At 43.1% G+C, this 25,625-nt stretch overlaps 2 protein-coding genes and 1 non-coding gene across 6 annotated transcripts in view; all 3 read left to right on the forward strand.

The window, feature by feature from the left end:
* Chd8 (chromodomain helicase DNA binding protein 8) overlaps positions 1–20,795 on the forward strand; it is a 71,341-nt gene extending 50,546 nt beyond the window's left edge. For 2 of the 4 annotated variants that reach the window (XM_075950339.1, XM_075950340.1), the window contains exons 17-38: positions 470–680; positions 835–1,030; positions 2,065–2,232; positions 2,661–2,840; positions 2,979–3,089; positions 3,994–4,190; positions 4,420–4,619; positions 4,700–4,880; positions 4,956–5,045; positions 6,394–6,497; positions 7,636–7,765; positions 9,747–9,822; positions 10,503–10,557; positions 10,728–10,935; positions 12,335–12,543; positions 12,633–13,349; positions 13,541–13,692; positions 14,127–14,429; positions 16,191–16,304; positions 16,467–16,646; positions 16,976–17,092; positions 19,826–20,795. In XM_075950339.1, coding sequence (XP_075806454.1) covers positions 470–680; positions 835–1,030; positions 2,065–2,232; positions 2,661–2,840; positions 2,979–3,089; positions 3,994–4,190; positions 4,420–4,619; positions 4,700–4,880; positions 4,956–5,045; positions 6,394–6,497; positions 7,636–7,765; positions 9,747–9,822; positions 10,503–10,557; positions 10,728–10,935; positions 12,335–12,543; positions 12,633–13,349; positions 13,541–13,692; positions 14,127–14,429; positions 16,191–16,304; positions 16,467–16,646; positions 16,976–17,092; positions 19,826–20,383 — 4,457 coding nt within the window. In that variant the 3' untranslated portion in view covers positions 20,384–20,795. The remainder of the gene's footprint in view (positions 1–469; positions 681–834; positions 1,031–2,064; positions 2,233–2,660; positions 2,841–2,978; positions 3,090–3,993; positions 4,191–4,419; positions 4,620–4,699; positions 4,881–4,955; positions 5,046–6,393; positions 6,498–7,635; positions 7,766–9,746; positions 9,823–10,502; positions 10,558–10,727; positions 10,936–12,334; positions 12,544–12,632; positions 13,350–13,540; positions 13,693–14,126; positions 14,430–16,190; positions 16,305–16,466; positions 16,647–16,975; positions 17,093–19,825) is intronic. The other 2 variants (XM_075950342.1, XM_075950341.1) reach the window with 1 other exon arrangement.
* LOC142836237 (small nucleolar RNA U6-53/MBII-28) lies at positions 8,302–8,411 on the forward strand. Its single transcript, XR_012908030.1, has one exon. It is a non-coding gene; the product is annotated as a small nucleolar RNA U6-53/MBII-28 (small nucleolar RNA).
* A 543-nt stretch (positions 20,796–21,338) lies between the features above and the next one.
* Supt16h (SPT16 homolog, facilitates chromatin remodeling subunit) overlaps positions 21,339–25,625 on the forward strand; it is a 33,274-nt gene continuing 28,987 nt past the window's right edge. The window contains exon 1 of the mRNA XM_075950343.1: positions 21,339–21,667. Coding sequence (XP_075806458.1) covers positions 21,602–21,667 — 66 coding nt within the window. The 5' untranslated portion in view covers positions 21,339–21,601. The remainder of the gene's footprint in view (positions 21,668–25,625) is intronic.

Genomic DNA, 25,625 nt, shown 5'->3' on the forward strand with positions numbered 1-25,625 from the left:
TTCCCTGTACCCATATACCAATTTGTACAATTTAAGTTACCGCACACCTGTAACTTAAATGCCACGGGGATTGTGGGTGTGTCAGCTACAAGCCTAGTTCTCTGTGTTCACTTTGAGAGCCTCTGCCCAATAGACTGTGACGGAATGGTAGAGCAGAACCTGCGTGTGTGTGTGCGTGTGTGTGTGCGTGTGTGTGTGTCTGTGTGTATGCGCATGTCTGCGTGTGTGCGCGCGCGTGTGTCTGTGATGCGCATGTCTGCGTGTGTGTGCGCGTGTGTGTCTGATATGCGCATGTCTGCGTGTGTGTGCGCGTGTGTCTGTGTGTGGTGCTCACTAACAGAGGGAGGAAAGAAGGGTCAAAGATCATACTGCTTTTTACTTTGCTTATTTATCTCAAGCTGTTATGTTAAATAAGACTTTGTATGTTCTCACTTATTCACGACTTCAACTTTGATTTTTTTATTTGTAGGTGCAGAAGAAAAAATCCTGATGGAGTTTCGGGAAGCTTGCCATATTATACCTCAAGATTTCCACTTGCAGGCCATGGTTCGGTCAGCTGGCAAGTTGGTTCTTATTGACAAGTTACTTCCAAAGCTTAAAGCTGGGGGCCATAAAGTTCTGATCTTTTCCCAGATGGTACGCTGTCTAGATATCCTAGAGGATTATCTAATCCAGAGGAGGTAAGAAATGAGTCATGATAAAATGTCTCTATATCTTCATAAAGCTTCAAGGATAGTTGTTGTGCAGTGGTAGAATGTTTGCTTGGCACATGCAGGACCTTGGCTTCTCTGCTTAACCACTTTTTCCCTCTTGATATCCACCCATCCTTACCAGGTACTTATATGAACGGATTGATGGGCGAGTTAGAGGCAACCTTCGACAGGCTGCTATTGACCGCTTTAGCAAGCCTGACTCAGACCGCTTTGTCTTTTTGCTGTGCACCCGTGCTGGTGGACTTGGTATTAACCTTACAGCTGCTGATACTTGTATTATCTTTGATTCAGACTGGAATCCACAGAATGACCTGCAGGTAAAGGAAATTATTTCCTTAAAAATTACGTGCCAAAAAAATAAATAATAATAATAATAATAATAATAGTAAGCCAGGCAGTGGTGGCTCACGCTTTTAATCTCAGCACTCAGGAAGCAGAGGCAGGTAGATCTCTGTGAGTTTGAGGCCAGCCTGGTCTACAAGAGCAAGTTCCAGGACAGGCATCAAAACTACAAAGAAACCTAGTCTAGAAAAAAAAAAAAAAAACAAACAATGTGCCTAATCCAAGAGATTTTTAATAAATCACGTTCTCTTAGAAAGACTCCTTTTTCAAGAAGAGGAAATTATTTATCTAGAGCTGGTAGCTTAGTCACGAGTCAGCTAACATCTGTAGGGAATCTAATACTGAATGTAGGCTGTGGAGGCTGTAGTCAGCTAACATCTGTAGGGAATCTAATAGTAGAGGCCGTGGAGGCTGTAGTCAGCTAACATCTGTAGGGAATCTAATACTGAGTGGAGGCCATGGAGGCTGTAGTCAGCTAACATCTGTAGGGAATCTAATACTGAGTGGAGGATGTGGGTGGAGGCTGTAGTCAGCTAACATCTGTAGGGAATCTAATACTGAGTGGAGGATGTGGGTGGAGGCTGTAGTCAGCTAACATCTGTAGGGAATCTAATACTGAGTGTAGGCTGTAGTTTCTGTTTCAGCCGCTGCTGTGGCACAAAGCCAATAACAGATGGCATGGAGGTGAATGGTCTGTGTTTCAATCAGATTTCATTTATTATTCCTTTTCATGAGAGATAGGCATACAAACTAGTTTGCAGAGGTGGATGTGGTGGCTCACATCTTTAATCCCAGGCAGAGGCAGGGGGTTTCTGTGAGTCAGGACAGTGTCTCCAAAAAAGAAAAGGAAAACGGAAGAAAGAAATAAAACTAGTTTGCTGACCCCTGTTAAACAAGATGGGGCAGAAATTTCTTTCTGAAGTTTTTGGTTTGGGGTTGATTTCATGGCTCTTTATGAGTGTGAAGAACTAAGACTTGATATTATGTGCATCTTTGCTCTTTTAACCAGGCCCAGGCACGGTGTCATCGAATTGGACAGAGCAAAGCTGTGAAGGTTTACCGACTCATCACTCGTAATTCCTACGAGAGAGAAATGTTTGATAAAGCTAGCCTCAAGTTGGGATTGGATAAGGCTGTGCTCCAGTCCATGAGTGGTCGGGATGGCAACATCACTGGAGTACGTCTGCAGATACTTTTGTGGGGTCCCAGTAATAGAGGGAGATAAACAGCAATTGTTTTAGAGGACGCTTGTGTGTGTTTATGTGCATACAGAATTTGTGTGTGTTTATGTGCATACAGAATTTGTGTGTGTTTATGTGCATACAGAACTTGTGTGTGTTTATGTGCATACAGAACTTGTGTGTGTTTATGTGCATAGAGAACTTGTGTGTGTTTATGTACATAGAGAACTTGTGTGTGTTTATGAGCATATAGAACTTGGAGGAGCTTTGTGGAGTCAGTTCTCTTCCCCCTCATGTGGGTTCTGGAGGTCAAGTGCAGAGCGCCAGGAATTGGATTGATGATCATTTTTTAAAGTAGAATAAAATGTCGACTATTCTTTTTTTTTTTTTTTAAGATTTTTATCCTTGTCTTTTTTTCCCCCAGATTCAACAGTTCTCCAAAAAAGAGATTGAAGATCTCTTAAGGAAAGGCGCATATGCCGCCATAATGGAGGAAGATGATGAGGGTTCTAAGTTTTGTGAGGAGGACATAGACCAGATCTTACTGAGGCGGACCACAACCATCACTATTGAGTCTGAAGGGAAAGGGTCCACCTTTGCTAAGGTCTGTGGCAGATCCTCCGTGGGCAGGCAGAGATGGAGACAGCAATCTCCAGGATTTAAAGATTTTTAAATACTTTCTAATTTCCCTTTGTGTATAAAAGATTGTAATTAACTTTATTCTGCCTTTATTTCTCCCTAGGCAAGCTTTGTTGCTTCTGAAAATAGGACAGATATTTCCCTGGATGATCCAAACTTTTGGCAAAAATGGGCGAAAAAGGCAGACCTAGACATGGATCTGCTAAATAGCAAGGTGAGCTTATCCTTCCTTTGAGTGGGGGGCTATATTGTAGAAGGCAAAGTACTTTCATTCTCTATTAGTTCCAATTCTTTAATGCTAATTAAAACTTATGGTAAAGGGGCTGGAGAGATGGCTCAGTGGTTAAGAGCGCTGCCTGCTCTTCCAAAGGTCATGAGTTCAATCCCCAGCAACCACATGATGGCTCACAACCATTTATAATGAGATCTGGTGCCCTCTTCTGGCCTGCAGGCAGACATTCAGACAGAATACTGAGGATACTGTATACATAATAAATAAATAAAATCTTAAAAAAAAAACTTATGGTAGAATATTATATACAAAGTTTATAGAACTGTTCTCTACCAAGGATACACTCTAAAGAAAGACACTTACATGTTGTCTTGGTCATTGCTCTTTAGCTGTGAAGAAACACCACAACCATGGCAACCTTTACAAAGCAAAGCATTTAATTGGTGCTTGCTTACACTTCAGAGGTTGAGTCCGTTAGTGTCATGGCAGGAAGCATGATGGTACACAGGCAGACATGGTAGCTCAGAGTTCTTCATATAAGATCCAAAGGCTGCAGGAAGACAAAGACATAGGGCCTGGCTTGAGCTTTTGAAACCCTAAAGCCCACCTCAAGTGACACACTTCCTCCAACAAGGCCACACTACTGCAGCAAGGCCTTGTGCTCTGATCCTTTCTAATAGTGCACTCGCTGGTGACCAAGCATTCAAATCTGTGATTCTGTGGGGCCATTTTTATTTCAACCACCTTTTCCTTCCTGAGCCTTGTAGATGGTTTTACATGCCCTAAACTCTTGAGTACTTTCGTAACTTACATTCAAGATTATGTCAGTTCATAAGTGACTTTGCCTGTGAGCAGACCAGAACAATATCTTTCGCTCTCTATATAGAATAACTTGGTAATTGACACACCTCGAGTGCGGAAACAGACTCGACACTTCAGCACTCTGAAAGATGATGACCTGGTTGAGTTTTCTGATTTGGAAAGTGAGGATGATGAGCGGCCGCGTTCCCGAAGACATGACCGGCATCACACCTACGGGCGCACTGACTGCTTTCGGGTGGAAAAGCATCTCCTGGTATATGGGTAAGAATGCAACTGGCCAAGCAGTAGAACACCTGTGCTGACTGACTCCTGACGCTGTTGCCTTTCATATTGGAGGATGTGTCCAAGAGGCAACGTGTAGAAACACTACCTTTGAGGGAGCTTCTGTTTTCCACATTCGGGATGATGGCAATTCTGGGAGCCAGGATAATATCACTGAATTTGAATCTCTCCAAAAATATATGTGTTGTTGCCTTTCCTGTTTTGTTAGTTGGGGACGTTGGCGAGATATTTTGTCTCATGGACGCTTTAAGCGACGCATGACTGAAAGAGATGTGGAGACAATATGCCGTGCCATCCTTGTGTACTGTCTTCTGCACTACCGTGGGGATGAGAACATCAAAAGCTTCATTTGGGACTTGATTAGCCCTGCTGAAAATGGCAAGACAAAAGAATTGCAGAATCATTCAGGTAATTATCAACTCCTATCCTTTTGTCTTTCTACAAGATATTTAGTCCTTTTCAGTTGTAAGGGTTTTTCTCAATCCAAGTCTTTGATGTCTCCCCTTTCCCAGGTCTGTCTATCCCTGTGCCACGTGGGCGTAAGGGGAAAAAAGTAAAGTCACAAAGTACTTTTGACATTCATAAGGCAGACTGGATCCGGAAATATAACCCTGATACTTTGTTCCAAGATGAGAGTTATAAGAAGCACTTGAAACATCAGTGTAACAAGTAAGAGTGCTGTTCAGATAAGTCCTCATGAAGGCTTGCTACATTGTTGCTAAGGTGTCTCTTTCTCCCTTCTAGGGTACTGTTGAGAGTAAGGATGCTGTACTATCTGAGGCAAGAAGTTATTGGAGACCAAGCAGAGAAGGTGTTGGGGGGTGCCATCGCAAGGTAAAGTCCCTTTCTTTAACATTCACTCCTATATCTGTCCGTCCATCATCCGTCCATCATCCATCCATCTATCCATCCATCCATCTGTCATTTATCTATCATCTATCTCCTATCTATCTATCTATCTATCTATCTATCTATCTATCTATCTATCTATCTATCTATCTATCTATCTATCTTCTATCCATCTATCCATCTATCCATCCATCTATCGTCTGTCTATCTATATCTATCTATCTATCATCTATATCTATCATCTGTCATCTATCTATCATCTATCTCCTATCTATCTATCTATCTATCTATCTATCTATCTATCATCTATCTATATCTATCATCTGTCATCTATCTATCATCTATCTATCTCCTATCTATCCATCTATCTTCCATCCATCCATCTATCATCTGTCTATCTATCATCTATCTATCTATCTATCTATCTATCTATCTATCTATCTATCTATCTATCTATCTATCATCTATATCTATCATCTGTCATCTATCTATCATCTATCTCCTATCTATCTATCCATCCATCTATCTATCTATCTCCTATCTATCCATCTATCTATCTATCTATCTATCATCTATATCTATCATCTGTCATCTATCTATCTATCTATCTCCTATCCATCCATCTATCTATCTATCTATCTATCTATCTATCTATCTATCTATCTATCTATCATCTGTTGTTTTGTGTTGTGGAGAGGAAAGGGATATGCCATGACATGCTTGTGGCACTCAGAAGACAAATTGCCAGCATAGTTTCTCTGTGGGTTCCAGGGATTGAACTCAGGGTGTCAGGCTTGGTAGCAAGCTCCTTCACCTGCTGAGCCACCTTGCCAGCCTCTTTGTATTTATGTACTCTTTCATGTTATTTCCTTCCTTGCTCCAGGAGTGACTGGTTTGCTTACTTCCTCCTGTACTGTCTTTGAGATACCAGCCATTAAAGGCTAGGCTCACAACCAAAAATATAAGACATATCTAATAATTAAAAATCTCTGTATCAGGCCTTTAATCCTGTATTTAGCACAAGTTCATAGAAATATGGCATAAGCATAATCATTTAAAGTAATGAATAAAGCAAGCAACCTTTAATAATCTTTCCTTTTTGGGGGGGGGGTTGTTGTTGTTGTTTTTCGAGGCAGGGTTTCTCTGTGGCTTTGGAGCCTGTCCTGGAACTAGCTCTTGTAGACCAGGCTGGTCTCGAACTCACAGAGATCTGCCTGCCTCTGCCTCCCGAGTGCTGGGATTAAAGGCGTGTGCCACCATCGCCCGGCTTTAATAATCTTTCAAGGGATTATTACTTCTATTTCTAACATTGCTTTACTGACTTCACATTTAGTGAGATTGACATATGGTTCCCAGTAGTGGATCAGCTGGAAGTTCCAACAACGTGGTGGGACAGTGAAGCTGATAAGTCCCTGCTCATTGGCGTCTTTAAGCATGGTAGGTACCCTCTGCAGTATTGCTTTTCTGTTAAAGATGTGTCACAAAGTACTTGTCATGAGCAATTCATTCAAATGTCTGTAACAGACTAGTTCTATAATGAAATGTTCAAGGAATTCCAGATAGATGATTAAAGGCAGGGAGCCTCTCTTGTCTTCTCACCTCCCTGTATATTGTGGGATCTATGTTAGGATTCTACAAGTCAAAGCAAGCAATATATGTCAAGTTCTGTTAATAATAACCATACTTAATTTCAGTGACTTTTCTTATGTTTCACTTGTCTAAAGATTTAGTAGTCTGAGGTAGCAGTGAGTACTAATTTCTTATCAGGCAAAAATTGATAAGAAATTCCAGGATTAGAGTCAGTGAATATTAGCTTTATCCTTTGATGCACTGTAATGAATTTTTTAAACATACTCTTTCTGTTTACTTCCTAAAATAAAGTTACTTAATTTACATGTTCTTTAGAAATGTAATGGGCTAAGAAAAGTTGTGAACAAGCCAAACATTAGGTGGTGCATCCCTTCGATCCCAGCACTGGAGTGCAGACACAGGCAGATCGCGTGTGTCTAGACATTAGGTGGTGCATCCCTTCGATCCCAGCACTGGAGTGCAGACACAGGCAGATCGCATGTGTCCAGACATTAGGTGGTGCATCCCTTCAATCCCAGCACGTGGAAGGCAGACACAGGCGGCCAGGGCTACACAAGGAGATCCTAGTTAAAAAATTAATTAATTAAAAGATGGGCATTTGATTTTCTAGCAAGACACAGAAGTTTAGAGTTTAGTATAAGTACTCACTGGGAATCTCTTTACTTTCAGGTATGTTTCTTGTTCTTCATTTGAGAATGTGTGATAAAAATCATAAATTATTAAGCTATTTTCTTCATTCCTGTACTAAGAATAGTAATCTAAAAATTATTAAATGACTCTATAGACCAGTCACCTTAAGATGAGTTATGTATTAAGTTATTGTCAACCAGATGAAAATGACAAAAGTTATAAACACAGTGGTATTAACACCTATCCAAGTTAATATTTGTTATTCTGACCAAAGCCATAGTCTAATAATACTAACAGTATACAAAATAAGTACAGACATTGGAATTTCTTCAATCTGTGTCCCTTGTTCTTCTAGGCTATGAGAAATATAACACCATGAGGGCAGACCCGGCCTTGTGCTTCCTGGAAAAGGCTGGCAGGCCAGATGACAAAGCTATTGCAGCGGAACATAGAGTGCTAGATAATTTCTCTGACCTGGTGGAAGGGTAAGCATTGGTGGTGCCTTCACTTGGGTCTGCTCAGTGCTGCTTGTGCTGATTCTACCTAACGCTAGCCTGGGCTGAATGAATGTTTTACTCTATTTTTGTTTTTGTTTTGAGACAGGGTCTCATAGAGTTCTTTCATAGGTCTTTCTGACGGCCTGAAACTTGCTCTGTAGACCAGGCGCACCACAAACTCAAAGATTCACCTGCCTCTCCCTCCCGAGTGCTGGGATTAAAGGCGTGCACCACCAGACTCAGCCCATCACTGAGATTTAAGATGGTGGTTATACTCATGTGTGACAAGTTCTTACTAAATTATAGGACCAGCAGATTGGACTCTAGACACTGGCCTTAATCACACATTGTTGTAACTGCAAGTGAAAATCTGTGTTCTTCCCAGAAGGCTTACACAATAATCACAGTATAGCTGAAGTAACTGGGAAGATAAACTAATTCTATTGGTTCTCATAGGTTACTGATATGGCAGAGCTTTAGACAGTTTGTCATTTCCCATGGTATCTGAAACATCTGGGGACATGTCCTGATGATGAGCTGCCATGCTAATACTGAGTCACCAAGTAGGGCAGTGTTGCCCTGGTTTGGGTGCCAGTGAGTTTAACAAAACTTCTCACATGGAGACCTGAAGGACATGTTGCAAGGATGGGTTTTGTTAAGGGCTCTCTATAAATTTCTGCATGAGCAAGACTATTGATGACTGACTACATCTTCACTTTGGTTTGTAAAGGACTAACAAAAGAAATGTATTTATTGCAAATCATTCTATCACCCTTCTGCTCAAGAGCAAAGTAAAGAAAATTAATACATTGTAAAAAAATATGAACATGGTTTGGAGAGATGGTATCTTAGTTAGTGTTATTATTGCTTTGATGAAATACCATGACCAAAGCAACTTAGGGAGGAAAGAGTTTATTTCAGCCACAGTCCCATAAAACAGTTCATCATCAAAGCAGTGAGGGCAGAAACTCTGTTTACAAAGCAGGAACCCACAGTGGACTGGGCCCTCCTCCACCAATCACTAATTTTAAGAATGTCTTACTGACTTGCCCGCAGCCCAGTCTTGAGGAGGCATTTCCTCAGTGGAGCTTCCTCCTTTCAGATGACTCCAGCTTGTGTGAAGCCAACACCAGTGGCTCAGTACTTAAGAGCACTTCCAGCTCTCTCAGGGGGTGCAGATTTACTCACAATTCCCTGAAGCTTCCATTCTAAAGGATTCGACATCCATCCCAACAACAGACAGGCACATAGTACACAAACATACATTGCTTAGGCACTCACACATACACATAAAATAAATCTTTGAAAAAACACAAACCATGCAAAATTAATAAATGGTAAATAGTTGTGAAGGAGGGAGAAGTAATTAAACAATAAAAAGAGTAAAGAAAAGGGAGTATGGATCAAAATATTTGACTTACTGCTAGCTATGGTGGCAGGTAGTCTGGAGGCTTGAAGCAGAAAGATGCTTGAGTCTGTCAGTTTAAGACTAGCCTGAGCAACAGTTTAGTAAGATTTTGTCCCAAAAAGTTAGGACTACAGAGATGGAGAGGTGGCTCAGCACTTAAGAACACTAGCTGCTCTTCCAGAGGACCCAGGTTCAGTTTCCAGTACCCAAATGATGTCTAAATACCGTATGTAACTCCAGTCCCATGTGCGCCCGGCACACCGCACATAATGCACATGTGTGCATATAGTTAAAACATCCATACACATAAAAACCATTCTAAAAAATGGATAAAAGTGTTTTGTTTTTCCAAGTCAGGAAATTTTGATATGTGCTTTGTTAAATTACAATTATTTATTCCCTCAGAGCAATTCTTAACATAAGCACAGTTTGAATCCTGGCCCCCATTCCCGAAAGCATGAGATTAAAGAGTAGTCTTTGCTGGCTTGTATGTTTGGTCAGATCTCCTCGTGATAGCATATATATTGTTCTATTTTCTTCTTTGTTTCTGGATAATTCTAGGATTGACTTTGATAAGGATTGTGAAGATCCTGAATATAAGCCACTGCAGGGTCCCCCAAAGGACCCAGAGGATGAGGTGAGAACTCCTTTAGAGTGTAGCTTTTATCTGTTAGTAGGTCTTATCTCATTCTCTGAACCTTGAAGTATATCATTCTAATTATACTTGAAGTGTGTTAATTATGCTAATGCATCTGTGTATGTGGGAAGAAGTCAACTTTTAAGAATTAAACCACAAGTGCTCGCAAGGTGACTCAGTGGTTAAAGAGCACCGACTGTTCTTCTAGAGGACCCAGCTGTATAACTCCAGTTCTAGACGCTGTGATTCCCGTTCCTGGTCTGCACAGGCAGCAGGCACACGCACAGTGCACACACATGCGGGCAAAGCACCCATACACGGATAATAGAAATCAGTCTTAGAATAGAATAACAGAATGTAACTGATGACAAGGATGACAGTGCCAGCTGAAGGACATGGGTGAGCTGGTTCGGAGGAAGTGGGATGCAAACTGGGTGTTAATAAGTGTTATTCAACAAATTCCCAATCCTGGAGTCTCACCATTATCAAGAACTAATTGTTTGGGTTCTACTTGTTCTTTTCTTTGGTTGCTTCCAAATTTTTGTGAGAGTTCCTTTCATTAGAAATTTTTCTTATCCCTTGGTGCCCCAGAAGGACATACACAAGAAAGTGATTTCAGAGTGCCAACTTCTCCCCTTTCACTCCCCTCTCCATCCTGTGGGGTGGATCTCCTTCTCTAGGGTGATCCCTTGATGATGATGGATGAGGAGATCTCAGTCATTGATGGAGAAGAAGGTAAATTCTAGATCAAACAGCCTATTTTTGTAAGGGTTAGGTTGGGGGATTTTTGACTACTGTCTTATGCTGGGATATCTAAAAGCTTTGCTTTTTCATGAGTAGAAACACAAGTATCATTTCTACTCTTCTGTTTGTACCTCCTATTCATTCTGCTTTGTTTCCCACAGCCCAGGTGACTCAACAGCCAGGGCATTTATTCTGGCCTCCGGGCTCTGCCCTAACAGCCAGGCTCCGCCGCCTAGTCACAGCCTATCAGCGCAGCTACAAGAGAGAACAGATGAAGATAGAGGCCGCAGAGCGTGGGGACCGGAGACGCCGACGTTGTGAAGCAGCCTTTAAACTCAAAGAAATTGCAAGGCGGGAAAAGCAACAACGGTATAGCATAGCTAGGAGTTTGGACTGAGCTCTAAGTTTGTGGTCAGCTGTGGGCCTGTTCTGAGAAGTATGGCAGGAAGGATTTACTTGAATTCCCTAGACGGATCATCCTTTCTGCCTTCCTCTCGAACTAGTACTTAGGGTTTTGCTATGGGCTGGGGATACAGCTCAGTGGCACAGCCCTTCCTTTCATGTGCAGAGTCTTAGGCTCTAAAATCCCTTCTACTGATATTTTAAAAGAAAACCAATTCACTTAGGTTTAACAACCAAAATGATAGGAAGATGTCCTGTGTACTTGTTCTTTAAGACTCTTTTTTATTGTTTTTATTTTTTAAGTATCTGTGTGTATGTGTCTGTGTGAGTGAATGCCACTTGTTTATAACTTTCCACGGAAGCCAGAAGAGGACATTAGAAGCAGGAGTTTCTGGCAGCAGTGAGCCACTCCATGCAGATGCTGGGAATTGAACTCTGGTCCTCTGCAAGAAAAGCAAGCACTCTTAACCACTGAGCCATCTCGCCCCTCTTTACTTTTTTTTTTTTTCTTCTATGGCAATGTGGCCCCAGCTGGCCTGGAACTTAACAGGTAGACCAGGCTGACTTTGAACTCACAGAAGTCTGCCTGCCTCTGCCTCCTGACTGCTGGGATTAAAAGTTTTACCATCATGCCCAGGAAAAAGCTTTTTTAAAATTTCATTATGCTTGTAGGAATGATTGTTTTGCCTGCATGTATGTGTGACGTGTGTGCCTGGTACCCAGCAAGGTCAGCAAGGGTTGCAGATACCCTGGAACTAGAGTAATGGATTGTTGTTAGTCGCCAAGTGAGTTCTGGGAACCAAACCTCTGTGAAAGAGTCAGTACTCTTAACCACTAAGCTGGCTCCTCAGCCCTTCCTTTCCCTTCTTTTCTCTTCCCTTCCCTTCCCTCCCCTCCCCTCCTTCCCTTGTTCCCTCCTTCCCTTACTTCTTTCTTTATTGGTTTTTCAAGGCACAGTTTCTCTGAAGCCTTGGCACTTATCTAGAACTAGCTCTTGTAGACCAAGCTGGCCTCAAATTCACCTTTTTTCTTTATTTTATTAATGAAGATGGAATTCATTACGGAAAGGTTTTAGTATAGTTGTAAACAAAGGGACTGAGCGAGAAAGAGATGGGCAGAGGCATGATAACAAAAGGACCGTCGTATATACCCAGTGGTTGACCTCCACTTCATCTCACTGTGTGTTTGCCTAAATCATCTTCGCCTTCACTTGATAATCCTATATGTCACGTAGTTCCTCTCATTACCTCTTCTGGGCTTTGTTAGTTTTAGACTTAATTTCTGTATTTTCTAGTATTCTAAATCAGCCTACATAATAATCGGTTTTCCTGTGTTGTGATCAATGGTTTAACTCTTCCTTCCTTAGGTGGACAAGGCGTGAGCAAACCGATTTCTATCGAGTAGTGTCTACCTTTGGTGTAGAGTACGACCCTGACAACATGCAGTTTCACTGGGATCGCTTCCGCACTTTTGCTCGACTGGACAAGAAAACAGATGAAAGCCTTACCAAGTACTTCCATGGCTTTGTGGCCATGTGTCGACAAGTGTGCCGCCTTCCTCCAGCTGCTGGCGATGGTGAGATTGTAGAGTCTGTGGTAAACGGGGCTGTGTTGCTAACAGATCAGCCTTTGGCTAACTTCTTTTTTCACCTTTGTCTCTTGCAGAACCCCCAGACCCTAATCTGTTCATTGAGCCCATTACTGAAGAGAGAGCCTCGCGGACCCTCTACCGTATTGAATTGCTTCGGCGCTTACGGGAACAAGTTTTATGCCACCCCCTTTTAGAAGATCGGCTGGCATTGTGTCAGCCTCCAGGTCTTGAATTGCCCAAATGGTGGGAACCTGTCCGTCATGATGGGGAGCTTCTACGAGGGGCAGCCCGCCACGGAGTGAGCCAAACAGACTGCAACATCATGCAGGACCCAGACTTCTCTTTCCTGGCTGCCAGGATGAATTATATGCAGAACCATCAGGCAGGAGCGTCAGCTGCGTCCCTGTCGCGATGCTCTACTCCACTGCTGCACCAGCAGTGTCCCTCACGCACTGCCTCACCATCACCCCTGCGCCCAGACGCTCCTGTGGAAAAGTCACCTGAGGAGACTGCTGTCCAGGTCCCCAGTCTGGAGAGTCTGACTTTAAAGCTAGAAAATGAGGTGGTGGCTAGGAGCCGACTCGCCCCACAAGACTATGAAATGCGTGTAGCCTCTTCGGATACAGCCCCTTTGCCCCGAAGTATTCCACCAGTCAAACTGGAGGATGAGGAGGATTCAGACTCTGAGCTGGACTTGAGCAAGTTGTCACCGTCGTCCTCCTCTTCTTCATCCTCATCCAGCTCCAGCTCCAGCACTGACGAGAGTGAGGACGAAAAGGAAGAGAAGTTAAGTGAGTGCATGGCACAGGCTGTAGGCCCCTCCCTACCCTCTGCTCCTTCCCTTTTAAAGTGCATCCTCTTGAGAGAGTTCAGTTTTTACTTGATAAAATGTACATCTATTATTTGTTGGGCCTAGTTCACATAGTACCATTCCAATTTAACACAATCATCCTTGCTCACACATGCTGTGTGTGATCTCTAGCTGCTGACCGGTCCCGTCCGAAGCTCTATGATGAAGAGAGCCTTCTGTCCCTCACTATGTCCCAAGATGGATTTCCAAATGAAGATGGAGAACAGATGACCCCTGAGCTGCTGCTGCTGCAGGAAAGACAAAGAGCCTCTGAATGGCCCAAGGTACCATTCTCTTATCTACACACGCAGGAGATGGTGTTGCTCCTTTGGTTTCTCCTTTGTTTAGCATTGCCTATGTTTCTATGAAACACTATAGTTTATTTAAGGATGTGATAGAATTACTTCCTTTCTGTCTTTTCATTGTACCTGGTATAACAATGGCATGACCGTGGAGATGAGGGTTGCATACTATTCAGACTCTTTTTTTTTTTAAGTATTTATTTATTTATTATGTATACAATATTCTGTCAGTGTATATGCCTGCAGGCCAGAAGAGGACACAGATCTCATTACAGATGGTTGTGAGCCACCATGTGGTTGCTGGGAATTGAACTCAGGACCCTTGGAAGAACAGGCAATGCTCCTAACCTCTGAGCCATCTCTCCAGCCCCATTATTCAGACTCTTAAAGTATTTTTTTTTTTTTCTGTCATTCAGGATCGTGTTCTGATAAACCGCATTGACCTCGTCTGCCAGGCTGTACTCTCAGGAAAATGGCCTTCTATCCGCCGGAGTCAGGAAATGACAACAGGAGGAATTTTGGGGCCAGGCAATCATTTATTAGACAGCCCCTCTTTGACCCCAGGAGAATATGGGGACTCACCGGTCCCCACCCCACGAAGTAGTAGTGCGGCTTCCATGGTAGAGGAGGAAGCATCTGCAGTCACCACAGCGGCAGCCCAGTTTACCAAACTTCGCAGAGGCATGGATGAGAAGGAGTTTACGGTTCAGATCAAAGATGTAAGCTCAGCATAGGCGTTGAGAAAAGTAGGGGAGGACGTGCAACTTGATAACTAAGTTAATTACTAGAATATAGGACTTGGGAGGTAGGGCAAGTGGAGTACATGCGTAGACCATCCTACATAGTGAGACCACTGTCTCAAAAAAAAAAAAAGGTGGTAAACACTGTAAAAATCAGAGTAAACTTAGGGAAAATCTTTTTTTTTTAATTTATTTATTATGTATACAGTATTCTGTCTGTATGCCTGAAGGCCAGAAGAGGGTGCCAGACCTCTTGGGAAAATCTTTTCATAAAGAAAGGATGAGCCTCCTGAAAATGAAATTAAAAGATATCATAGGTTGTTTAATTAGAAATCATTTTTTGGGGGGGAAAATGAATTAAACACAAAACTTTTAGAAGGCTAAATTCTAGTTCTGAGCCTGATTGTTTAAGTGTGAAAATAGATTATAAGAATGCTGTTCAAATCACACCTGAAGATTTTGAGACATTAAAACAAAAAAAATTATTCTTACTAAAATTCTAAAATTGTTTTTTTATCTTATATATGGAGATTTCTATTTTTCCTGGTTACCTAGCCTTATGAACCTTACTGAAAGGGGAAAAAAAGTGTATTAAATTAGTATGTAATAAGAACAGTAGGATTTTACCCATAATGACCTGCTATGCTGATACTGGACAACAGTTCCTCAGTGTTTTAAAACTTAAATTAGCTGTTGTGATCAGCTGGGGGTAGGAGGAGCACAGAGCCAAACCCAACTGACAGATCTGCAACATAGGAGCTGAGCCAGTTTTAAGAGCCATGAGGCCTTTCCCTGAGACTGTGTCTCTTAGGGACTACTGAAGCTACAGCTAGCTGGGCATGGTGATATGCACCTTTAATTTCATGTAAGAGAGAGGCAAGAGGATGTCTGTGAGTTCAAGATCAGCCTGGTCTACATAGTAAGCTTGAAGAAAGCAGTGGTTCTTAAACTGTGGGTCATGGCCTCTTTAAGGGGTTGAATGGCTCTTTCACAGGGATCACCTAAGACCAATGGAATACACAGATATTTACATTATTATTCATGACAGTAGCAAAATTATAGTTTTGAAGTACCAATGAAAATAATTTTATGGTTGGGGGTCAGCACAATGTGAGGAACTGTGTTAAGAGATCACAGCATTAACAAGGTGGAGCACCACTGATACAGAGACCCTGTCTCAAATTAAAACAAGAAAGAGAAAGAAGCTACACCATAATGTCTCGCCAACATGACTGCCTAAACATGAGTCAATCGAGGGTGACAGCAAATAGACATGCTCCCATGAGAAGGGGGTGCTCTCGAGACCTCGCCCCCAGACAAAAGAACTACAGACAACTAAAGATGGCTGCGAATGGAGACATTGTAGTTCTCACCACCAGGTGCACAGTGACCGGGCATCCAATACCAAATGTCAGCCCTGAGAAACAACAATTAGTGAAAAATGAGGCCATGAATTTGAAGGAGAATAAGGAAAAGTTTACAGGAGAGTTTGGAGGGAGGAAAGGGAAGAGGGAAATGATGTTAATATATTATAATCTAAAATCTAAAAAAGTAATTTTTAAAAAATAGAACAAAAACTGCATGGGGGCTATTAGTTGAAGATAGGAAGTCTAAGGAAAGGGTTTCATTGTGTATCTGATTTCTATTCTTTGGTCATCATTGAACCATAGGATAGCCATTAGTCACAGTTTATTATAAGAACATCGATGTGATCTCTCGGGTGGGCGCTTGTCTCCACAGGAAGAAGGGCTGAAGCTAACATTCCAGAAGCACAGACTGATGGCTAACGGTGTGATGGGAGACGGACACCCACTGTTCCATAAGAAGAAGGGGAGCAGGAAAAAGCTGGTGGAGGTGAGCGGTATGGAACCAATTGCCTCGTGAAAAAACTACCTTGTGACTAGATCATTAGTAATTGATGGCATTTGGGATTGAGGTCCCATTGGCCCCGATTCCCTTCCCTCCCCACTCACTCCACAGAGTATGTGCTCATGGGGGTGGATTCTGGGTTTGCAGCTGGAGGTGGAGTGCATGGAGGAGCCTAATCACCTCGATCTGAACTTGGAGACCCGGATCCCTGTCATCAATAAGGTGGATGGTACTTTGCTGGTGGGTGAGGAGGCCCCTCGCCGGGCGGAACTGGAGATGTGGTTACAGGGTCATCCAGAGTTTGCTGTTGATCCCCGATTTCTAGCGGTGAGTGGAGCTCCATCTAGCTAGATCTAAAGTCTCTTGGTATTTAGGTGTATGAGACCAAGAAATCATGCCATATTTTGTACCAGTTTCTGCATCTGCAAACTAAGAATGGGAACATCCAGTGTTGTTTCCTAGAATTATTCTGAGATTCAAAACACTGTAATATCCAGGGACTTGTTAAAACTAATCCCTTACTAAGTGTTCCTGTCAAACGATTACACAGACACCCTCCCCATTCCCTCTAATCGCAGTTTCCATGGCGACTGATTTTGAGTTGTTTATGGTCAGACAGACACTCCTCTAGGGTAATCAGCTCTTTTCTATTGCAGTATGTGGAGGAACGCAGAAAACAGAAGTGGCAGAGATGTAAAAAAAATAATAAGACAGACTTGAACTGTTTGGGAATGGAACCAATACAACCTGCCAACTCTAGAAATGGGAAGAAGGTGAGAGCATAGCACTTTGCCTCTGCTTCCTGACATGTCCTCTGTACGGTTTGAGTAAAGTTACCCTGAGTTCAACAGAGAAACTTTATTTATTGATGTTTTCAGCTGTAGTACTTTTGGTGTTAAAGGAAGCATCAAGGCTCATCCTTGTCTTCCACAAGACAAGGACTTTTTTTCAAGTCCTTTACCTCTTTCATAGTTGGGTGTTTTAAGCTCAGAATAGTGGTGTGTATACCTTTAATTCCAGCATTTGAGAGGAAGAGGCAGGTGAATCTCTTGAGTTTGGGTTCACCCTGATCTACACAGAGTTCTAGACCAGGCAGAGCCACATAGTGAGACCCTGTCTCCAAAAAAAAAAAAAAAAATTACGGGGGGGGGGGTGTTGTTTAGATTAAACCCACTACCTTAATATAGAATTAATTGGCTTGAGTAGTTGCTACTAAGAAAAATAGTTATGGGAGATTGAGGATCACTAATAATATGTCAGTAATATAAATAGCATAGGAAACCACATTTTATGACTGCTCGTCTTCATGTATGTCTGTGCGTCGCGTACATGTCTGATGCCCTCAAAGGTCAGAAGGGGGTCAGGTTCCCTGGGACTGGAGTTGCCGACCACTGTGAGCTGCTGTGTGAATGCTGAGGATCTGGTCTATGTCCTGGAGCAGCCAGTGCTCTCTCTCCAGACCCCAAAACAGATTTTTCAAATTAATACCAATTTTAATCAATGAGACTCTTTCATACCAAACTTATAGACCATTTGGTAGATTAATTGTGCATCTTTTCTTTTTCCTACCAAAACATAACTCTGTAAGTTCCTCTTTATCATGCTTCCCTTAATCTATATAGTCTATATATATATATATGTGTGTGTGTGTGTATAATAATTATACTATACATTGCGTGGACATTTTTTTTTATTTTTTTTTATTGAGCTCTACATTTTTCTCTGCTCCCCTCCCTGCTTCTCCCCTCCCTCTTCAATCCTCCCCCAAGGTCCCCAAGCTCCCAGTTTACTCAGGAGATCTTGTCTTTTTCTACTTCCCATGTAGATTAGATCTATGTAAGTCTCTCTTAGTGTCCCCGTGTACAGTTTTATATGTTATATATTGCTGTGTGTAGTATAATATATACTATAGTTTATGATACATATATTATTATAGTAATTTTCAGATATAATGTTTAGATTTGATCGTGTACATTCAGTTTAACCTATCAACACTTCGGGCTGGTGGTAAAAGTGCTTCCCGCTAAGCTAGCCTGATAACCTGTTCAATCCTCAGAGCACAGATCACAGTGGAAGGAGAGACCAACTCCATAAAATTGTCCTCGGGCTATCCCCAAACTCCTAGGCCACAGTGATCCTCCTCCCGCTATCTCCTCAATAGCTGGGACTGTAGACATATGTCTCCTTGCCAGGTGCAATTCTTAGTTCCACAATTCTTACCTCTTAGTCTAAAACTGGCAGCAATTCTAATGCTACATTATTCCTGAGACCTGCAGGAGTCTAGGCATTATTGTAATCATGTGTTAAATGTTCACTTTTCCGGGTTAAAAGGGTGTGTTCTACGTCAACTGTTAAGTTTGAATTTTAAGCCTTGAAATATCCAGAGACTCAGGTACCTAATGTATGTGCTTAATGTAGTTCATCCCATGTGGTGCTTGGGACAGTAGCAAAACAAAGTCTAAGGTAGTAGGTTCTATCCTTATTGAGTATAACCAAATTAAAATATCTAGGGCAGGATTTAAAATTAGGCCGAGGTAAGATTTTTTTTTGTTTTTGTTTTTGTTTGTTTGTTTGTTTTTTTGGTTTTTCGAGACAGGGTTTCTCTGTAGTTTTGGAGCCTTTTTAAAATATTTACTTATTTATTATGTATACAATATTCTTTCTGCGTTATGCCTGAAGGCCAGAAGAGGGCACCAGACCTCATTACACATGGTTGTGAACCACCACATGGTTGCTGGGAATTGAACTCAGGACCTTTGGAAGAGCAGGCAATGCTCTTAACCTCTGAGCCATCTCTCCAGCCCAAGATTTTTTTTTTGGTAGAGATTTATTTGCGTGTGCTTTTTGTCTTCCTCCTCTTTGTTTTGAGATAAATTCTCACTCAGTAGTCCAAGCTGGCTTAAAAATAGCTGTATTCCAAGCTAGATGTCTTAGGCTGCCCTGCCCCTGTATGATGATGCAGGACAACTGTTCATGTCCGTGTCGTTGTGCTGCATGTAAGATCACGTCAGGAAGCTGCTGGCCCTCTATACTCAGGACATTTCTCTGTGCACTGTCTCTCTCAGACCCCTTGCTAGCTAAGGAAAAGCATTTGTGAAATGGTTCCCTACGATGAAAGTATGATGTTATGTGAAGGGGAGAAAAACTTGGTCAAATATTGATTTCACCCTCAATATCAGAATGCTTCAGCCAGTTAAGTACAGCATTTCCTTCCCCCCATTACCACCAGTCTGGCCAAATTTGACTGTTGAGCAATCATTTCTGAGCTAGGTTCCTGGGTTGAGTCCTGTCTTCCCCTGCCCCCCTCCTCCACTTTTTTTTTTTTTTCCAAAACCGGTTTCTCTATGTAGACCCAGGTGTCCTAGAACTCTGTAGACCAGGCTGGACTTGAACTCACAGAGATCCACCTGCCTCTTCCTCCCAAGTGCTGGGATTTAAGGTGTGCGCCACCACTGCCTGACTTAACCCCCATCGTTTTACTGTCTTCTTTTGTTCCTTTTACACAGGGACACTATGCAGAAACTGCATTCAACCGGGTTTTGCCAGGGCCTATTGCACCAGAGAACAGCAAGAAGCGTGTCCGTAGGACAAGACCAGACCTTTCTAAGATGATGGCCCTGATGCAGGGTGGAAGCGCTGGGTCCCTGTCTCTGCATAACACCTTTCAGCACAGCAGTGGTAACCTACAGTCTGTGTCGTCTCTCGGTCCCAGCAGCACCACTTCTGCAACTCTGCCGTTTATGCCGTTTGTGATGGGTGGTGCAGCAGCGTCCTCTCATGTAGACTCCAGCACCATGCTTCATCACCACCACCACCATCCCCACCCCCACCCCCACCATCACCATCCAGGCTTGAGAACCACTGGCTACCCTTCTTCACCAGCTACCACCACCTCTGGTACTGCCTTGCGGTTACCAACACTGCAACATGAGGACGATGAGGAAGAGGAGGAAGAGGATGATGATTTATCTCAGGGCTATGAGAGCTCAGAAAGGGACTTCTCACTCATCGATGATCCTATGATGCCAGCCAACTCAGACTCCAGTGATGATGCTGATGACTGAAGCCCCAGCATTCTCATTGCTGGGTGGCTGCTGGATTCTCTTCCTCTGGCCCTTGGACTTGGAAATGTGGGAGGGGCAGGGAACAATATGGGGAAACCCAAGACTTCAGGAGGTGAAAAGGAAAAGAAAAAAAAAACTTGTACCCGATTGCTCCCAATTTTGAGAGGATTGGGTGGGCAGGGGAACTCCTAAAAAATAATAAATGACCACTTCCTCATTTCTGGGGAAGCAAAGGAGCCTAGAGCAGCTGGTGTGCTCGCCCCTCCTCAGCACCTCCATTAACCACAGACTGTAGTGCTGGCCCTAGCCTCTGGCAGAGCCTGTTCCTGGCCAAACTGTGGATACAGCTGGAGGGTCAGGAACTGTTACCTTCCTTCCCCTTGGCATTAATAAATTTAAGTTAATCCTTTTCCATTCTTTCCATGTTCTGTTTGCTCAAACACAATATAAGTACTAATTTTAAGCATGCTGAATAATTTAAACATCACTCTCCAACAGTTAAGTAGTTATACCACTAGTAGAAAAATCATTTGTATTCCTCTGTATATATTCAGAGGTATATATATATATATAAAATCGTGGATTGTCAGCTTGCTAAAGCTAGGGAAATGAGCCAAGGTAAGGAGGTAAATGTTTTGAGTTGGGCCCCATTGTTTATAGACAAGGATGAATTTCAAGAATCACTTTTTTTTTTTTGAGTAACTGAAACCATGCTTGGGGAAAGCCAGAGAATAGTGTTGCTTTTTATGCGGTACAGCAAAGGTACAGGCTGACAGAAAGGGTACTTGTCATAACTTAGGTCTCCAGGGGACTGGCAAAACCTAGAGTTCGGGTCCCTCAATCCATTTGTTTCCTTCCATTCTACCAGTCAATCTATTAAAGGAAGCTGCCCAGTCGCACGCGGTCCCGCTCTTTCTGCTCCCCTCCCACCTCCGCCCGGCGCTTGGGTCACGTGACGGCGGCGGGGAGGCGCTTGCAGGCCCCGCGAGCTGGCTCCGCACCGTGCATCCCGTCGACTTGTCCACTTTGGCGGCTTTCTTTCTGTTCCCCTTCCGCCCCACAGAGCTTCGACGCTATCGGGACCCGGAAGCGGAAGGGGGTTTCGTGCGGTCGGTACTTCCGGGTCACCGAGAGTGCGGGATTCCGGGCCGAGCGCGGGCGGTGGAGCTGGGACCTCGCGTGATTCTCGGAGCCCGACGGGAAGCGGCGTCCAGGGCTATGGCTGTGACTCTGGACAAAGACGCGTACTACCGGCGAGTTAAGAGACTGTACAGTAACTGGCGGGTAAGGAGCCCGGCGTCCCCGGGAGCCCCACATCCCATAATAGCCCGCTTCCCGGCGCCCTTTTCTCCTCCGCCCGCCCGCCCGGCGCTGCCGCGCCGCGCTGCGCCTGCGGGGTCCGCACGCGCCTGGCCCGCCCGGCAGCCGCCCCGGTCCCGCCAGAATTACCGTCTGCGGGAAGGAGGGGCGCGAAGGATGTCTGCAGCTCTTGGCGCTCTCCGCCTGTGGGCCTCTGCTGGAGTTGAGAAATAGTGCTCCCGCGCTCTGCTGCTTCACGTTAGGCCTGGCGAGGGTAATAGACCCGTGCCGGGAAATAAGAATAAAACTGGTGGGATGCCTCATACCTGGTTCCCATGTCGGCAGCATACCCGGGGCACGTGTTCAGGAAAGGGCCGTGGAAGTTCCAGGGCTTCATCAAAGATGGGGCAGTTTTCCTGTTTAATAATCGCTCATAATTAAGAACTTTTTTTGTTGTTAGTAACTTGTTAACTTAACAAATGTTTTATTGGTTGCCTATTGTGATGCTGTCTGAACGGTCTAACAGGTCTGGGCTCTGAGACCTTTTGAGTGAGGGAAAATACAACCGATAAAAAAGAACCCGAAAATGCCCTGATAAAATATCAACTCTGGTTTTAGCGTTGTCTACTATCTTACTGATTATCTCTACAGTCTAATCTTATGCCCATAATTCCAGGATTTTGGAGGCTGAAGTAGGAAAATCACCAGTTTCAGGCCAGCCTGTGCTTAGCAGTCAACTAGTCGCCAAGTAAATACAATTTATCATCTACTGAAGTTGGTTGTTACCTGCCTCTTATCTGAAAAAATGCCTGTCTATCTTTTAAGCAACATGCATTGCATACTGAAAGTAAAACATTCTCTGTCTCATTACTAAAAGACATACTAAAAAAAAATTATCTCTTCTGCAAAATTATATTTGAACAAAAAGTTTCTTATGGTACTGAAGATTAATCCTACAACTTCGCACTTTATAGCGAGCACCATTCAGCTGTCTTCCCTACCCCTGTTCTCTGATATTTTCTTTTTTTTTTTTTGGTTTTTCGAGACAGGGTTTCTCTGTGGTTTTGGAGCCTGTCCTGGAACTAGCTCTTGTAGACCAGGCTGGTCTCGAACTCACAGAGATCCGCCTGCCTCTGCCTCCCAAGTGCTGGGATTAAAGGCGTGCGCCACCACCGCCCGGCTTTCTGATATTTTCTAATGGTCGTTGCATCCTGGTATGCTACGCGGATAATCAGAAGCCCTTGTTTCCACCATCAACCCTGAGATAATACACTTTTTTAAGTTTGTTTTTTATGCATATGGGTGTTTTGCCTTCCTGTATGCTTGTGCACCCCGTGCATGCATTGCCTGAAAAAGTCACAAGAGGGCATCGATGCCCTGGAACTGAAGTTACAGAAGGTTCTTTGCTGTTGTGTGGGTCCATGTGAACTCTGGTCCTTTGGAAGAGCAACCAGTGCTCTTAACCACTGAGCGCCTCCCCAGCCCCTGGGCGGGGGTGGGAGGGGGATACACTATTGGTGGTTTCTGTAATCTTAGAGTTCATTAAGGTATTTCATTTTAAGTTTGTTATAAATAACATGTTTCTTAATTATACTTTTTGTAACATGTCCTAACTCAAGTACAGCATCTCATATTTTTTAATTGAAATGCCTAACACATTAAGCCTTCTTCTGAAAGTCATCACAAGCTTGGAGCATGAGTCTTTAAGTAGTGAGTTATGTACATACGGTTTATGCACAAAGTCATCAGAATACCTGCTCATTACTAAAAGCCATACATCAATGTCAGTGATGTGAATATGGCATTTGTCCAGAGGATAATCTTCTGAACTGATGTTCAGAGTATATATGATTCTTTTTTTCTCTCAGATACTTTCAATCCGAAGTAAGTTAAATCTACAATTGAACTCATGGATATAGAAGGCTGATTCTGAGATTAAAAAAAAAAATCAGTTCTGCCAAAGATTATAGTTGAATGGCAGAGAATGCTTGCCTAATGTGTGGGTCCTAAGTTGGACCCTCAACACCATGTTGTTTTTTTAATTAAACAAACAGGAGACCTTACTACTCTTTTATTATTTTTTTAAAAAAAGTGTACAGGTATGGGTGCCACTGCTTACATGTAGTTAGAGGTCAGAGGATAACTCTGTAGAATTGTTTCTCTTTATCCACCTTTATTTGGGTTCTGGGAATCCAACTCAATTTGGTAGGCTTGCATAGCAAGCATCTTTATCTACTAAGCAATCTCACCAGCCCATTTCTCATAATTCTTAAGACATTTGAATCTAGTCCAGTCCTGGAACTAGCTCTGTAGACCAGGCTGGTCTCGAACTCCCAGAGATCCGCCTGCCTCTGCCTCCCGAGTGCTGGGATTAAAGGCGTGTGCCACCATCGCCCGGCTTACTTTTTCTATTTTCAATATTAGAGCTGCTAAGAATAAAATATATTTGCAGTACCTGTCTTGTTTTTGCTTTAGGAAGTATCAGGTGGTAATTATAGGTCATGAATTAGGCTACAGGTTTGTCCTGTGGCTTTTCTGTTTATTGGGTACCTACTCAAAGATTTTAAGCCTATTCTTTGTGATTGTTTTTAATCATTAACGTGATCTATACTACTTATGGGGTAGAGGGGAACAAAAATCCTTCCTGGATTTGTAGCTGTTTTAAGGAATAAGGGTTACTGTTCAAGCACCTACTAATAATTTGAGAATTATCAGAACATCCTATGAATGAATTTAGCTCCACCCACCTGCATTTTTTTCTTGAATTACATAAAGTTCCAGAATTGTAGCTGTTTTGTTCATGTATGTAGTCACTTGCCAGCCGTCATGCTGAGGTAATGGGTAGCTGTGACCCCGAAAGAAAGAAAGTACTACAGAGGGGATGTCTCGCTGGAGTATCAGATCGTCTGTGCTGCGCTCTGGCTTTTGCTGTCTTTTTCTGGATTTCCTCTGAGTAGTCAGCTATTTTCATGGTTTGAGAAGATTTTTTTGCAGGGGAGTGGGATGTAGAGAGTTCTTGTATTACTTTCAGCAAAGCACTGAAAAAATCTCCATTTTTTTTTCCGTATTTGTTTTCTGTTAGGGTCTGTGGCCTGGCAGGATAAGAAAACAATAAATCAGCCTGGAGGTGATGGCACAAATTAATCCCGGCACTCGGGAGGCAGAGACAAGTGGATCTCTGAGTTCAAGGACAGCCTGATCTACAGAATGAGTTTCAGGACAGCCAGGGCTACACAGAGAAACCCTGTCTCAGAGATCCATGTACCTCACCCTCCAGAGTTCTGGGAATCATAGAATGTCACAGTGCTCGGCTACTGCTGCTCCTTCGTTAGTTTTTGTTCTGTCGTGATGTTTGTGTTTATGGGTGTTTTGCATACATGTATGTCTGTCTGGATGTGCCCACAGTGTGCATGCAGTCCCCATGGTGGCCAGAAAGAGACGTCAGATGTCCTGGAACTAGAGTTGCAAACAATTGTAAGCTACCATGTGGGTTCTAGGAACCAAACCTGGGTCCACTGCAAAAGCAGCAAGTGTTCTTTTTGGCAGGAGGGGTAAATAAAACCTTATGATTTTGTTGTCTTCATAACAAGATCAGCTTAGAAGTAGATCGCTTGGCCCTTTTCTCTTGTCTCCTTCCAGTTCAAAATGCTTGCATCTATCACTAGCCAACATTCCCTTAGATCTACAGTTGGGCTCAGTACTCTCAAATCTCAGCACAATCTTTGTAGTTTTGGCTTTTTTGTGGAAAATAAGCTTAGTCTGCCCACCATGGCCACTCCATTCCCTGTCATCAGGCCACTTTCTCTGGGCATAAGGAGAACCTTTGCCTTCTTATACTGTATCACTTTGTGGGGCTGGTACTTGCTACATTTCTTACAGAAAGTCTAGCAGATCTTAGGGATGTTCATCGTGTTTTTGTGAGTGCTTTTGTCACAGAAAGTGC

The sequence above is a fragment of the Microtus pennsylvanicus genome, chromosome 15 (assembly GCF_037038515.1).
Source record: "Microtus pennsylvanicus isolate mMicPen1 chromosome 15, mMicPen1.hap1, whole genome shotgun sequence".
In the NCBI taxonomy this organism is placed as follows: Eukaryota; Metazoa; Chordata; class Mammalia; order Rodentia; family Cricetidae; genus Microtus; species Microtus pennsylvanicus.